At 35.3% G+C, this 16,943-nt stretch overlaps 2 protein-coding genes across 14 annotated transcripts in view; one reads left to right on the top strand and one right to left on the bottom strand.

The window, feature by feature from the left end:
- Nucleotides 1-16,943, bottom strand: part of Trpm (transient receptor potential cation channel, subfamily M) — a 60,304-nt gene that overhangs the window by 19,565 nt on the left and 23,796 nt on the right. For all 13 annotated transcript variants that reach the window (XM_088030370.1, XM_088030417.1, XM_088030390.1 and 10 more), the window contains one exon: nucleotides 3,962-4,124. In XM_088030370.1, coding sequence (XP_087886496.1) covers nucleotides 3,962-4,124 — 163 coding nt within the window. The remainder of the gene's footprint in view (nucleotides 1-3,961; nucleotides 4,125-16,943) is intronic.
- LOC148182082 (E3 ubiquitin-protein ligase siah-1-like) lies at nucleotides 7,050-7,944 on the top strand. Its single transcript, XM_088049646.1, has 4 exons — nucleotides 7,050-7,150; nucleotides 7,194-7,540; nucleotides 7,591-7,707; nucleotides 7,756-7,944. The coding sequence occupies exons 1-4, from the start codon at nucleotides 7,060-7,062 to the stop codon at nucleotides 7,942-7,944; spliced, it is 744 nt and encodes a 247-aa protein (XP_087905772.1). The 5' UTR covers nucleotides 7,050-7,059.

Here is a 16,943-nt window from a genome sequence, read left to right as displayed (position 1 = left end):
TTTTCAACTTTTTGTTATGTACATTCGTGTTAGGTTTTTAAGTTATGACAATGAAATTTGGAATGGTTACTATCTCTAAAATGTCCATTAACTGTGCTAAAGTGCAAAATTTTAGAGCAAAAAATAGAGATTTTAGAAAATTTTATCTTAGAACGAACAAAATATTTTCAATTTTTTGTTATCAAAATTCGTATTCTTGTTAGTTTTTAACACGACCTGCTGTATATCTACGGCCTGAGCAAAATCTCATTTCCCCGTATCAAGAATGTTTCCGAGAAAACGCATTTTTTTGCCGAGGAGGGCGCTGCTGCTCGGGCGCTTTTGACATTGTTGACAAATTGAATTTTGGGGTTAATAAGATTTTTGACTTTTGATAGCTACAAAAAACACTAACGTAGAACAATGTAACGATCGTAAACAGAGCACACAAAGAAAATTTCAAAAAGCAACAAACAACGTGTAATAATTTGAAAATTCAAACTTAAAATTTGAAATGTCAAAAACAACGTTGGTAATAAACCCAATATGGTAAAATGTTCCCAAAAGTGCCCGAGCAGCGGCGCTTTCCAAAGCATATGCGGAGAAACAGTGGAACTACTCGAATGCACAGGTCGTAAATATACAGCAGGTCGTGGGTTTTAAGTTATGACAACGAAGGGAAGGGGTGCAAGATTTTTGAATGCGAGTGTATCAGGTTTTTTTAATGGGGAAAAATAGGAAAATTTCCCACCCCAACTTAAAAAAAAATAAATGTTGATCATCGTCTAGAAGAATCCGATATCTGCAAATACAAACTTCGTATCTTCCATTCCGCGTAATTAACTGCCGTCGTAATCTTATAAAAGGAAATCACCGAGTTCAAAACTCTCGTTTACTTTTATCCCCTTTGACATGCAAATTTAGCGCACACTGATTTGTCAACAGAATCATCGAAAAAAAATTGAGAAAAGAGAGCTTTTATATCGCATTTGTTTTGTAATCACTCTTCGTTGAAATTGCGCAACTAAAGTTTATTTAGTCGTAAAAACATATTTCGCGATTTACGAGAAATTATTTTGAAAATGCTCGGCATAATGAAGAAGGATGAAGTCAGCGGGAAGTTAGATTGGCAGACATGATTAAGTGGAAAACGCTATTAAATAAAAATGCGATAAAGTCTGAAATAAATCTTAATTTATCATCCAAATGGTGACAATTTTCAAGATACTGAAAGGAAAAACTGTACACTAACAATTTCCCGGTTAGCGGGTGAAACCTGAATAACACAATTCACCACAAACCGCATTGATGTTTCTGTCAGTACCAGTCTATTGCAGCTCGAAATATTCTCTGATGAAATCGCAATTTTTCTCTGATCAAACAAAATTTAACGAAAAACAACAAGAATAAACGTTGGATGAATCTCCCAGATGAATCGCACAAAAATCTGTTTGCTTGTGTAGGAAAACTCGTCCGAAGTTTTTCATATTTTAAAACTGAAATGACCGTGATATTCAACTCCAACTTTTTGCCGCTTTTAAAGTTTTCATTTCATGTAAGTTTATTTGAAGACATTTTGCCTGGAGGTGAGCGTGAACTCCGAACAAAAGAACCACTTTTTCACTGGTATCTGTCCCAAATAGGGGATGGAAAAAATCAAGACTGAAATTAACGACGTGGCTTGAAAAGAACCATTTTAACTCAACCTGGTAAAACATTAATTCGTATTGATTTCATGCGAATGCATTTCCAATACGTAAAGTTATTGATTACTTTGCAGGTGGTTGTGTGGCGCGGATAAATCAAAACGTCATAAATTGAAGATGAGGGTTGCTCATTCTTGTGGACATAAACCACAATTTCAGGTTGATGTTTTTTTAATCAAACTGAGTTTTCTTCCGCCACGGAACGCCCCAACCGTTGATATTACAAATAAAACGAACAACACTAAATAACTTATCTCTCAAAATGTCACAATAATTAGAGAATGGTTAACCTTCTAATTTCTGCGGCCCTGGTCGTGATTGACACTTCTGACGTAATGAGCTCAATTCCACGATTTCAGAGAATTATCACCGATGAGCTTTATTTGGTTTTATGCCCCGTCAAGTGTGAAAATATGACTTTTTTATTCGTAATTTCAGCAGGTAGACAATAAGTTTTCAAGTCGTGTCACGGGATAATTTATGGACGTCAGGTTTCCCAACTCTGGAATTGCCACTGGGGAAACGTCTTTATGCCTCCCATAAACTGAATTATTATCCATTGAAATTCGGATACCGGAAAAACTTCAAACTCACCACTGTCAGTTTCTAATAAATTGTAACGAATGTACATTGGTGGTGTAGGGGTAAATCCCCGGATAATTCGATCTCCTTCGGGAAAATTCTTTATGTCTAGAGAGCGAAGGGAAAGTCGCCCGAATTCCAAGACCCAAAGATATCGTACTTTTAAATTTTCCAAGTGGAAAACTAAATTTGGTGGAAGCGCAAGTTCTTTCAACGTGCAACAGTTGTATTGTCGAAGAATCCGAGCTTACATCTTTCCGAAAAAAGTCCAGCAAATCCAAGTAAATTTATTACGATTTTCGCCACTAATCGGTTCTAGAATTTGGAATCGATACGTTCCCTCTTTTTAATTTTCATATATTCAAATATGTAAAGTATGTAAAAGAATTTTTAATGGAAAAAAATAGAAAAAAATAAGAGAACTTACCTATATGCTGGTCCCAAATGTTTCCCACCCGAACTTATAAAATTCCAAAAAACGTAGTTATATCAGTTATACACCAACGTTCAAAAGTATTGCACTCTCCCCGCCTTTGTTTTTAGAAAAGCTAGCATGTTTTTTGGTCTTAAATTTGGGAAAAAATTCTAGTCATAAACTTCCCTGAAGCGATTATAAGCTATACACCAAAAACCAAATATTTCCAATTTTTTTTATTAAAATTCGTATTTTTATTAGTTTTCAAGTTTTGACAATGAAATTTGGGGAAGTTACTACATACTTCTAAAGTGTCCAATTAACTGTGCCAAAGTGCAAAATTTTAGATTAAAAAATAGAAATTTTAGAAAATTTTATTTTAGGACGAAGCAAATATTTAACTTTTTGTATTTAAATTCGTATTTTTGTTAGATTTGTAGTTATGTCAATAAAATTTAGGAAGGTTACTACTTCAAAAGTGTTCATTAACTGTGCCAAAGTGCAAAACTTTAGAACCAAAGATAGAAATTTTAGAAAATTTTATTTTAGGACGAACCAAATATTTTTAACTTTTTGTTGTTAAAATTCGGATTTTTGTTAGCTTTTCAGTTATGACAATGAAATTTGGAGGGTGCAAGATTTTTGAACGTGAGTGTAACTACGAAAAGTTGACTTTTTTAGAATTTAATATGTTCGGGTGGGAAGCATTTGGGACCCGCGTGTAGGGAAATTTTCTTAATTTTCCTAGATAAAAACTAAAAATAGAACTTGGAATTTGACCACTTCTGTTACGAGGAATTTCAGAAATTTAGACGCTCTTTCAAAATCAGTTTTGTTGATAGATTATAAATTAAACTATCCCACATTGAGACTTGATTATATTAGCCCATTATTCACGGAGTTATGAAAATACAGTTAATAAAGAGGTCGAGATAACAATACAATCAAACTGTTTATTGTTGTTGTATTGTAATTAATAACCCTTCGCTGCGTTCTCTAGATTAATCACGTCTTTTCTGCCCCTAAGAAAATTTTGTCTTTTCCTAATTTCCGTCTACATTTCCCCATAATTTTCACCCTTTTACTTCCGTCCATTTGTCTCCTGATGAAACTGTCTTGCGATAAGTCTTCCGACCCGAAGAGAAATCATAAAAATCAATCATTACCGAGAGATAAAGAGAAGAAAGCAAAATCGGAACATCAGCAACAGGCTGATCCTCGCACGATGTTCATTTCAACCCCACGAAAAAGCCATTTTTTAAAATAAAAACTGTCTTACTTGGGCTTTGGAAGGATGAGGCCCTCCCTGAAACTCGAGTATTCCATGGGCGTCCGTCGGCGACGCCACAGTACATCTGCTAGGGAACCATATTTCTCCTGCCAGTGGCGGTACCGTTTCAGTGTCGTGTTTATGTTGTGCCAAAGTTCGTCCACAGCCACATCTGAAAAGTAATGTCGTTGTTAATGACATTTTAATGAAGGAAGTTGAAAGGTTGGGAGATAAGACGCGATGGCATGTAGCCGCAAGCATCTGTTGAAAAATCCAATTAATTATTCATAACGATCGAGAGCTTCGAAAGTATTTGATCATGCGACAAACCGATGAGTTTATTTCTGCCGTAATTGTTTTTCGTTAGATAAAACGGCGAGGATTGAAGTTCAATGAATCTTCGGGATGAAAATCTCAAATCACAATTTTTTATTGTTATCATTGACCTTTGGTGATAGCCAAAGAAAAAATCGTGACATTAAGCAACGAAATCTAGAATTTTCCACACGGTTATTTCATTATCAAATTTCAAAGGGCTCTATTGGACATCCTGAACTTTTGACACTTTCATAAGCTTCCACATTCCATTCCCATGGCAATTTTAATGCATTTGCGTTGCGGTTTATTTTATTATTTATATTATTTAATTATAAACTGCGCCTTATTTACAAGAAAACGCGGCTGCTCGCTTTCGCGGGTTTGAAATTATGAAATTTCATTCATTTGAAGCCTGACTATTAAATCTTCAAAGGCAGTCCGTTGCAAATTAATTGCACTTCTAGTTTCTTGTAAATTTCGCAAATTCGTCCCTGTCGCTCTAAAATTTTGAGATTTAAAACAATAAATTAGCCATTAAAAAGTAGCAAGTTCCCCAAATTTCATTACACTGGCATTTACATTACTGTAATTATAGGGCCGAACGCAAGATATTGAAAATTTTTGGCTCATTCTACAGGGTCCGGCAACACTTGTGTCCACCCCCAAAATCGTCTTTAATTTTAAAGACAAAATTTGAAAATTTGCAAACGCTCATAGTTGACAAAGCGCTAGAAGCTGACGCAAAAATTTGTTTTTTATCACTGACAGTTTTGGCGTAGCGACGCCTTTAACATGTAATTTTTAGCTAATTGTGAGGGTTTGTGAAATCAATCTTCTAATTTAATTTTTTCTCAATATAAATGTGTTAAAAATATCTCAGTTATCATTTTAGATTTAATGCAAATTGTATTCAAAATTTGAGGAAAAAATGCTGTTTTATCAAGTAAGTTTCCAATTCCATTACGTCAAAATTGGGAACTACGTTTACACGCATTTGTCAACATCTTGTGTCACAAATTCATTGGTTCGCTTTTTTAGATTATAACAAAAGTCTTACTTGGTGAAATTGTCGTTTTGTCGATGTTAATTAACGATTTCTGGTGTCCATAAAGTGCAACATGCCCGAGTTAATCAAAATTAACCTTCATACTAAAGAATGAAGTGACATTTGAAATTTTGGTGTAAACGTAGTTTGCCACTGCGCCGTCATAATTTTAAAAACTAACTTGATAAAACAGCGTTTTTTCCCCAAATTTTAAACACAATTTGCATTAGATTTAAAATAAAAACTCAAATATTTGTATCACAGATATGTTGAAAAAAAATTGAATTCGCGAATATTTCCGCAAAAACTCAAAAATCGCTAAAAATTATACTTCTTAGGCGTCGCGACGCCAAAGAAACCGTGATAAAAAACCAAATTTTTGCGTCAGCTTCTAGAGCTTTGTCAACTATTGAGCGTATGCAAATTTTCAAAATTTAATCTTTAAAATTAAAGACGATTTTGGGGCTGGACACTGTATAATGGAAATTTCTAAAATTCGGCCCTGTCGTTCTAAAATTTTGAGATTTAAAACAGTTAATTATCCACTCAAAAGGGAGAAGTTCTCCAAATTACATTTCGCTGGCATTAAATTTACTGTAATTACAGGGCCGAATGCAAGATACTGAAAATTTTCGGCTCATTCTATAAATGGAAATTTCTAAAATTCGGCCATGTCGTTCTAAAATTTTGAGATTTAAAATAACTAATAAGCCACTCAAAAGGGACAAGTTCTCTAAATTTCATTTCGCTGGCATTAAAATTACTATCGGGTCGATTTCAAGTCACTGCGTTAACGCAAATTTGCAACCGTTGCCAAGGTATGAGCAATGTGATTGGCGTTGCTATGTTGCAAATGGGATTTGCAGTAACGCAAGTCACACTTGAAATCGACCCCTATAATTACAGTGCCAAATGCAAAATATTGAAAATTTGTGGTTCATTCTAAAAACAAAAATTTCTAAAATTCGACCCTGTCGCTCTAAAATTTTGAGATCTAAAGCAATGAAGTGGGCACTCAAAAGTAACAAGTTCCCTAAATTTCGTTACGCTAGCCTTAAAATTACTATGATTACAGGGCTGAATGCAAAATATTAGAAATTTGAAGCTCATTCTAAAAATAGAAATTTCTAAAATTCGACCCTGTCGCTCTAAAATTTTGAGATTTAGAATATTAAATTAGTCATTCTAAAGTACCAACTTCTCCAAATTTGGCATTAAAACTACTAAAATTACAAAATATTTGGGGAACTTGTTTAAATGCGAAACAAAGAAAACGCGGCTGTTCGCTTTCGCGGGCACGAAATTATAAAAGTGCATTCATTTGAAGCCGCACCATTAAACCTTCAAAGCAAATTAATTGCACTTCTTGTGCTGGAAATTGAATAGATAAGTACACAAAATAAACACGAAACGCTTCGAAAATGATGCTTAAGTTCACTTGGAACAGATTTTTTGACAAGAATATTTAGAAGCTCTTATTTTCAACATTTCTCTAAGCCATTTCATCGAATTTGGGCGCCTGAAAGAACAATTTCAAATTTTCTGTTAAAAGACGGCAATTTTCCGAGCCACCGCGCCGTGAAACCCTCAAGTGGTGCTAAAAAGAAATTCTAATAAATGCATGGAATCGAAGGTGTCAACTTATAATAAACAGTTTTTCTTAGATAAAAAGAGCGAGTTTTTAACCACCGCCGCTGAAAAACGTGCCGCGATAAACGCCAGTTCGCCACTAACTTTTAACGAGATGGACGTTTCAAACGCGACAATTTTAAAATCTCTTCAGTGCCCTTGTTGTTCCCAGTACATGAAGAGTCCCATCTACATCTGCGTGTCTGGTAGGAGTCCTTCCAGTTGTTCGTTTTCTCACTGTTTTTTTAGGCCACAGCGTGTGTAATGTTTGCTCAAAAACCAACTGTCCAGTGTGCAAAAAACCAGTGATTACCACGAGGAATCTTCAGCTGGAAAGCATAAGCAGCGAACTCCTTTATCCGTGCGACTACTCAGAAAACGGGTGCCAGAAATCCGTTTACATGAACGAACAAGAGGAGCATCACCAAGTGTGCAATTATCGCCTCCATCATTGTCACTTGGACAAACTTTGCAACTGGAGAGGGCGCCGCGAGGATCTCAAAAAACACTACTTTTCCTGCCACGACAGCAGGATTTTAATCGGGAGCGAGTGTATTTGTTTTTGGAAACAGGATAAACCCAATCATGTGATTTACGTAACGTATTTATTTTGACGGGGGCTATAAATTATAAAACGGTTTTACAGTTGATGTTAGCCTACGACGAGATGTTTTACGTGCATGCTAAAATAAGAAACGACACTTTTTACTGGGCTGTTCAGTACATCGGACATTCGGAAGACGCAATTCTGTTTTACTTCGAGGTTTGACGGTGAAACTAACCCAATTGGAGCTTAATTCATTCATTTTAGATCGAAGTCTTCACCGATCAGTTCCACGACAGGAAATTGGTGCTTTCTGAAATTTGTCACGACGATGTGAAGGAAATTGATGAGATCACCGATAGCGGATTTTGCGTAGCCGTCCCGACGCTGGTGTTGGAAACCTACATGAACCTCGAAGACGTCGTATTGTACAAAGTCAGAATCCTGCGGGCTTGACGATGGGGAAGTTTCCCCGTTTTAATCTTTTATTGTCGTTTGCTTTTATTAAATTGTGAAAAAAAAATCACGAAGTTTAACTTTCCCCCAAAGGTTTTCCCCGATATTAGATTTATTCAATCTGGGGGCCCCACAGGTGGCAGCACTTGCACTAACGCTACCGCTGCATCGATCACCAGGACTATCAGGACTGCTGCGTATGAATGTGACCGGGATTATAGTCCTAATTCAAACTGGCCAAAGTGGCTACTTACCACTTGGAGGGAGACTTTTTAAATTTATCTGTTAATTGTCTAAAACAGGTGTGTTTTATCCCAATAAACACCGCTCATTGCGCGAGTATAAAGATGAAAGCAACACCCCCTAAATCAAGTTCCTTTAGGGTCGTTTCCTGTAAGGATGACTGTTTATCAAGAGGATTTGGAAGTTTTAGGCTAATACAACTCGGAGAAACCCCGTTGAATGCGTAAACGAGTTACAGGTGTCAGTTGCTGTGAATTTAATTTGATGAAACGTTGGAAAGGTCGCGAAGATTATCAATTTTCATCATGCGGTGGAAAATGGATAAAAATTTGCACGGTTAGGAAAATTATTCTGCTAAAGAAGGTTTTTTTTAGCTGAGTCGCACGTTTAATGAAATCAGTTGTTAAATTGTTATAAAACGCGTTTGTTCGACGTGTTGTGAAATATTACACTTATTAATTAGCTATTTTAGTTTTTAATTGTGCAGGTAATTGGCTCTAAAACTGCATTAAATTCGTGATGGTTTTCGGATATTTCGACGAAGTTTCGCGGAAATCACTTGAAAGTTGACCTTCTGATAATGTCAGTTTAATTAGAGCTTCTGGAGTTCGCAAAGAAGAAATAACAGTCATTTTCTGCGCTGATGACCGCTTCAGAGGTGCCAAAGCCATCGTTTCGAAGGAGTAGATTTTAGAAGACACGCAAGTGCGTTATTTTCCACTTTTCGTCAGAATTTTCTTATATTTTCTTCGCGTTTTCTCTCTAGATTTTTAAGTTTTCAACATAATTTACTGCAGCGTCTCTCTTCTTAGATTTTCTTTAGTTTTTCCTAGCTAAAACGTGGCTTTCTAATAAACAAATTCAAAAAATTTGCCATCATCATATTTTCCAATTTGAAGCACCAAATATTCGAATTGATGGCTTCTTTTTTCTATTAAAAATTCTATCAACACCGAACTGACGCACTTTTTTAAATACGCAGTAAAGAGTGGGTAATTTACCCCATAATTCCCTACAATTTCACCCGTGTTAGTCCATTCTGTTTATCCACGCCACGTGGAAAACTGTTGAGTGTCTATAAACTAGAATATCAATATTTGTACTTTTCCAAACGTTTTACTTTCCGCTTCTGATCTAAATCTCACCGACACGTGTTAACAGATCGTGATCGATGCATAATCCATCAAACTCCAACTTAAAAGTTTTGGAAAAATAAAACAAACGTCATCATTCGTATAAATTAATTCTAAAATCGTGCGGTTGTAAAAATTGACGTCACGAAGCATTTTAAATAACACAATAGTTCAATCGATAACTGATGTCAACTTTACGCTCGTAAATGGGCTATAAAATTTTCGATTAATACAAAACGGAGCTGTGCATCTGTTGAGTCATAACGCAGAAGCTTTTGAGTAGGTAAAGACGCGGCAATAAAATGTCAATTTTAAAAGTTATTTTTTGTCACATCATGAAGAATTAATTTTGTACGATTCCCACGAGGAAACTATTGGTAATTGAAATTTTACCGAAACTTTCTTCAAAGTTATGTTAATGTATTCCCAAGATCCTCGTTCCGCGCAATTATTAATTCAAAACGAATCGGTTCTAAAAAGACAATTATCTGATTGAACTGCTCTATTTTTCATTGTACGAGCGGCAATACAGAATTTATCGACTGTAAGTGAACCGGCTTCAGATTTAATGTAAATGTAAAAAGAAATTTATCACGCTAAAGAAACGTCGCGACGGCAGAATTCTATTAAATAGCCAAAAATGTGTTCCCAAGAAACCTCAAACTGGTTTAGCACACACTTAGACACATCTGGAAGTCTGTTAATTCAATAACATCTCTAATTAATCTGAGACTGTTCATTCCTGTAGCAACAAGCAATTTCTACATGAAATCACTCAACAACTGTTTGTACTGAAATTACGCAACCCATTTAATAAAAGCGAGAAATTCCGGGCTTTTATCCCCAATTAGTCAAGATTTTGCGAAAAAATCCCGTCTTAATAAACCCATAATGGCACAAAGCTTTGTAATTAAATTCGAAATTACATGACGCCACGTTAATTAAGCTCGAAATTTTAAAAAGCCGGGGGCGCACTTCTGTCCCTAGATAAATATGACGAAAACAGATTTCCTTTTCAATGATCCAAAACGCAAAAATAAGAATGCAGCGATCGATACGAAAGTGCAGTGCAGAAGCTCGCGTCTCAAGTTTATGCAAAGAAGTGGAGAAGCATAAATGCAAATTACCACTGTAATGATTAAGTCATAAATCCAAGCAGCATTGTTATGTCTTCTTGGAACTTTCGCAAATCAAAAGAATCTTGCTTTGTCCGAAGTGTTTTATTCTAAATGCGGTCAAGTCGAAGATCTGAAGTCGGGGGGGAGAAAGTGGCGAACGCACGTAAAATATACAAGTGTCTGATGCAACTAATGATCTATGGGTGAAGTTATTAAGTTAATCTGGAAGCTTGCCAGAAGCTCTTCAAACTTCGCGTCCGTAAATACTGGTACTCTATACATATAAAAAGGAGTTTAATTAGTGTTTATAACATCTCCCGTAAAGGGTGATAAATTCAACCAACTTTGTAATTAGCACACATCTGTGGTTTGCGCTCTGACACTAATCTTATTATAATACAGATATTCGATATTCTCTCAAGTTTCCTTTTACTTTGAAACTTTTTATTTATTATGTAAATGTCTCGGAATGGGGGAAACTAAAGAGACAGCGCGAAAAGTTAAAAGTAGATTTTTCGGAGGAAGTAAACACAAAGCAAATTACTGAAAATTCCACCCTCATTTGCGTGCTTGCTAATAGATGTACCAAGAGACAGCTTATATTGTAACCTAAACAAGATAAATCATGTCTTGAGAATGCGTGGTTGCTCTAATAAACCGGGATTTCCGCAGATTGATGCTCTGAAGGGTTTTATAAACAGACAGGAAAAAAGTCGAATTGAATTAATTGACTTGTTAACAAATTTTGGAAAAAATGGTTGTACTGAAGAAGTGGAGTGATGATTCTTATCGTGGGAAAAACTGGTGAAAAAATGTCTACTGAACTATAAAATATTTATGTTGGCAACTACTACAAAAATATTGGAAATTTTTGGTTCATTCTATAACTGGAAATTTCTAAAGTTCGTCCCTGTCGGTCAAAATTTTGAGATTTAAAACAATGAATTAGCCACTTAAAAGTAATAAATTCCCCGAATTTTATTACATTGGCATTAAAACTACTAGAATTACAGGGCCGAATGCAAAATATTGGAAATTTCGACCCATTATAAAAATGGAAATTTCTAAAATTCGGCCCTGTCGCTCTAAAAATTTAAAGATTTAGAACAGTTAATTAGTCATTCAAGAGTAACAAGTTCCCCAAATTTCATGACGTTAGTATTAAAACTACTAAAATTACAGGGTCGAATGCTAAATATTGAAAATTTTTGACTCATTCTAAAAATGAAAATTTCTAAAATTCGTCCCTGTCGTTCTAAAATTTTGAGATTCAAAACATTGAATTAACCATTTAAAAGTAACAAGTTCCCCAATTTTCGTTACGTTGACATTAAAACTACAAAAATTACAGGGTTGAATGCAAAATATTGGAAATTTTTGGCCCATTTTATAAGTAAAAGTTTCAAAAATTTGTCCCTGTTGCTTTAAAATTTTGAGATTCAGAACAGTTAATTAGTCATTCAAAAGTAACAAGTTCCCCAAATTTAATTACGTTGATATTAAAACTACTAAAATTACAAGGCCAAATGCAAAATTTTGGAAAATTTTGGCCCATTCTATAAGTGGAAATTTTTAAAATTCGTCCATGTTGCTCTAAAATTTTGAGATTTAAAACAATGAATTAGCCACTCTAAAGTAACAAGTTCCCCAATTTTCATTACGTTGACATTAAAACTACAAAAATTACAGGGCCGAATGCAAAATATTTGAAATTTGTTTAAATGCCAAAAAGATTTTAGAAAAACTTTGTTTTTAGAAGATTTTCTATATCTAAACACAAAATTTTGGAATTTTCCGAACATTCACAGAACTAAAAAACGAGCAAACTTTTAGACTCAAAATTAAAAAACAGAAAAAAAATCATTGAACTTTCTTTGAAGCACCTCTGAAGACTGCCGAAAAATTCTTGAAAGATCCCTAAAATAGTCCTGAATAATCCAAAAAAGAGGATTTGATGAAAGTACAGAGCAATAATTCTACTTTCCACTACTCCAGTACAAATTTCGCCCATTTATTGACTAGTATTATTATTTTAATACCCACACGTTTGATATACTCGTTAACAATTAATTAATGAGTCAACAAGTAATGATTACGCATCGAGCTGATTAAGCGAAAGTTACAGTTACGTTTGTACGACAGTATTAGTGATTTTATTTACAGCCTAGTAACATAAATCAGACAGTTGTATTACATTAGTCGAAATTTTATAAGGTGCAATTACGGATATTGTCACAATAAAGAAGATTTAGGTGGCGTAGAATGCAAATTTTACAGCTTTTGTCCTCGCAAATGAGAGGATTTTTCATTCTTATTCCTGTACAAGGTCGTCCTGTTTTACTTCTGTTCCTAACTTCAGACAACATCAAATGCTTATTTAAACTGAGGAGTCACAAGTTTTCTGTGTCCTGGCGCCTCTACCATTTTTGCGTGTTTAAAATTCGTAATTTTCTCAACTATTTCTCAAAGTTTATATTTATTTTATCAAATGTACTTTGACTTGAACTTTGGTTGGATTGATTTGCCCAACCCCCAACTCCCAACTTTTCCAGAGTTTTTCCTTATATTAAATCAAACTCCGAACTGTTTTGCAATGTAGAAATCCGCCCCACATTCTGCCTCTCCATAGCTTCTTGAGAATAACGGCGAAACACATACATCCATTATAAAGTTACACGTTACACGTTACACAATGAGCTTTATTTGAATGACCCTCGCACGTTCCATTATAAGGTAACTTCATAACTTCCCTTGTTACCTCATTCGTGATGGGAAATTCAAATACGTTCCGCTTGACAATTGTCTTTTATCTCCTAGATACCACCCTTCATTCGCTTGTTAATTTTCGTATTTGTTTTAGCTTCAGACAAATAATTAATTACCAACCACCTCAAAGCGACAAAAGTGATTGGATTGGGAAGTTACCAACACAAGCACTTAAATCGTAATGAAATACTCTCGCAAAAGTCGATCAATGTGGCGTATACACTTAAAAAGATCCCATTTCGCTATTTGTTCGTGCACACGATCATTTGGGAAAAGAGAAAAAAAAATAAAATAAATTACGTTTAATAACACACACACTGCACACTCAACTAAACTCTTCTGAATTTTTAATTCGAGTGCTTGGAAAGTTTCAACAATTTTCACCAGCTCAACACGCTTAATTACCCCAGCGTTGAATTATTGAAGCTACAAACCAATGCTTCTACACGATAATTTGCCAATTTAAGTTATCTTGTTGGTGAGCTAAAATCATTAAAAATTGATCAAACGCAACCGACGGAGCTTGAAATCGTGTTTCTGAACAATCCGTAATTAGGCATATTCTGTAGCTCTTGGCTAATTACTGCGGATCAAAGAGCAGATTATTTTGTTTGGCGGAGAAGTTTTCTGCGTTTATGGCAAATAACTAATTTCGGGCGTTGAGCGATTTCAATGCTTAGCTGCTGGAACGTTCGACTATAAAATTTTATTGTATTGATGCAGTTAACTGTTTTATTAGTTTGGGATTAAAACGGGAATTAGGGAAATTTGTTAAATTGTCAAATGAAGTTTTAGTCGCGTCGCGGTTTTTGTTCTTGTTAGTTTTTGTGTTGGCGCATCCACCATTTTTAAAGTTCATTAGGAAAACTGCGAGCATCTCTGTTTGGACAGATGAAATTAGCGAGGAAATCGTCACGGTTTGTAAAAATTTTAGTTGGAAATTAGAGAGTTTGCACATTCGCCTTTTGCAGCAATCCAGGAATTTCTATTGTGTTCAGTGCATTGCAAATTTCAGGATTTGGGAAACGAAATTTAATTTAATAAATTTCCATTTTTTTTTTTCAATTTAGGAGCGATTTTTGGGGGCGAATTCTCAAGTAGAAGGACCCAAGAAAAACGATGGTAAAAACAGTTTCTCAAAATCTTTCGTAGTTTTTGAGATATTGAACTTTGAACATTTTCCAACTCAAGTCCGAAACTTTGATCGCCCATAACTCAGTTATTTCTTGACCGATTTTAACAAATCTTACCTTTTTGGATTCTTCGTAAAATGAGCACCAATACGTTAAGATTGCTTCACAAATAAGCGAGATAGCGACCGAGTCCGAATTAGAGACTGAAAGGCAGCTAACTTCTGCATTGAAAAAAATTAAAATTTCGAATTAGAACTATCTAAGATTGATTTCTAAGGTAAAAAATTGCGAGAAAAACGATTTCAAAAACGGTTTTGTTGTATTTGCCACAATTCCGGAGATACCGGGAAAAATCGTTTCCGAACCTCCAAAATTCCAAATTTGCAAGACAAATATAAAAAAATCTATAAATAAATAAATTCTTCGCCGTAAAATTGTTTAAAAGGACACTCCTAAGATCGTTCACCTGTTGTGAAGACATTCCCTCGATTTTGTCAGAACTTATGAAATCCGTCACGTAATTTGATTTGTCGTTATCTCCAGGACACGAACACCCACATTCGGGTTTAAAGTGAAAGCTCTCAGCTTTTTATTACTCGTTTTGAAAGCACCCATCATGTGCCAGTGTTCACCCACACGATTCCGTGCTTTCGCGAAAATTAAATTTAGAAAATTCCCAAACATTGCATTGTGTTCAATCTCCATTTCTAATCAACATCTGCATTGAAATTTAATCCAACTATAAATTCGGATCGATTTGACCTGCTTACCGGATGTTAACTAACGATTTTAGAGAATTGATATGTAATTTCACACGTTTTATCGTCGGTTTACTGTTGTAAATTGCTCACGCAGGCGGCAAACGCTCTTGTTTCTTTTGAGTCGGAGGGATATTGACAGACGGTGTGTTATTTGAATTTTTCATGTTGGAGGAGGATCTTCCAATTTCATTTCGTGTGTCAAAAAAAAGCGGCGAGGTTAAGAATTAATTAAAAGTTTGAAGTCGGCATTTAAACCTCAAATGAGACCACTTGAGTTGATGAATTTTAATTATTCAATGGAAAAGTTGGAGCGTTTACGTTGATTGATTAATAGCAGCAAGGCGCGAATGTGCGGAATCAATCAGAGACGAATTATCTACACCTAAAAAGTAGTTCTGCTGCATAAATTAACAATTAGAGCTAAAAGTAGTCTTCCGTAACTTTGAGCTTTCAAGAGCTTTCTTATAAATTAGGTCTGCAGCTTTAAGTTTTCCACTTATTTAGACTTCAACACGGCAGAACTTGCGTCTAGACTATTAATGAAATTGAAGCTCTTCATCTACTTTAAATGCATCAATTTGGATGATTTATGACTCTGACCAAAAGTGCGACATTACTTTAGCGTTATCATGACCGAATGATTCCATTCAGATGCATAAAAATAAAAGTTTCGCTTTATGGCCTTTGTCCGATTGCACAACGAGTCGCTCTACGCCTCATTTGTATTTCAAAGCGCAGCCAAAACACATATAGACGAGTTGAAGGTCTTTTTAGTACAAAATGCAACAAGTCATTCGTGACTGCAGTTGCATTTTTCACTCCAATATTACTGAAAGCTGTCCAACAGTTTAACCGCGTGAGGGCGGAAAGGATTCTTTGTTTCCTACAGAAAATAAACTAGGAAATTCGATTTTATTGTAGTGGCGGAATGACACTTAGGAGTCACAGAAAAAGTTACACCGCCGTTGTCCGGTTTTTCCGGCGCTATTTGCATTTCCCCGGAATTTATTGTTGTAACCTTATCCTAGCTAATTAGCAGCTTCGCTTTGTGACGAGATTTTAATATTGTCCTCCAACATTTTAAAATTACGTTTTCCGGTAATAAATCGCTCTGTTAATCACGGATTATTTTTTGATTAAACTGTGGCACCCATGAAAAATGTGCCCACGAATTTAACACAATTTCGCAAGTAATTAATTGATGATCAAGTCAAGTTGTGGTGATTAATTAAAACTTGATGAAAACTCTAAAGAATATGCCAGTTTTTGACAGGGAATTAATTAACTTTTAACGGGCGGCACTGGGAAAACAATGGTAATTGGCTAGACAATGAGTTGCTCAGAAAAGAATTTTAATGGTAGAAAAGAGCAGTTAGGTACAATTCTCTGTGATGGCACGTTGGGTTACCAAACCTAGAAGCCCATTGTGTTATGCTAATGTAATAATACGCTCTGGCAAAGCTTTGTTAATACCCGAAACCAGCGATTATCCTTACAGCACTGCAGGCAAATTCCCACCGCAAGAGCAGAAGAAGATGTTAAAATTTCCACTGGTGCCACAATAAAAACGTTTTAATATCGGCTGTAATAGTCCGGTGAGTGAATTCTCATTTTACGCGGCCATTAGGCGATAAAAACTCTTGTTTAAAACTCCACACCAAATAAAACAACGGCTTAAGGATTAAAATATTTCCAGCACGTTCCCACGTTGTGCCATTAAAGATTTAGAGGCGAAAAAAAAAACGGGGAATTTTGGTGGAGGCGCCCGGACGAAAACACACTGAAATTATCACCATGCTATAACTAAATCCCAAAAGGCACTAAAGTTTCAAGTAAAATTAAATT

This window comes from Gnatocerus cornutus, chromosome 1 (genome assembly GCF_029298725.1).
Source record: "Gnatocerus cornutus isolate USDA-ARS CGAHR chromosome 1, icGnaCorn1.1, whole genome shotgun sequence".
In the NCBI taxonomy this organism is placed as follows: Eukaryota; Metazoa; Arthropoda; class Insecta; order Coleoptera; family Tenebrionidae; genus Gnatocerus; species Gnatocerus cornutus.
Note: the sequence above shows the minus strand (reverse complement) of the source record. Positions and strands in the feature narration are given on the sequence as shown.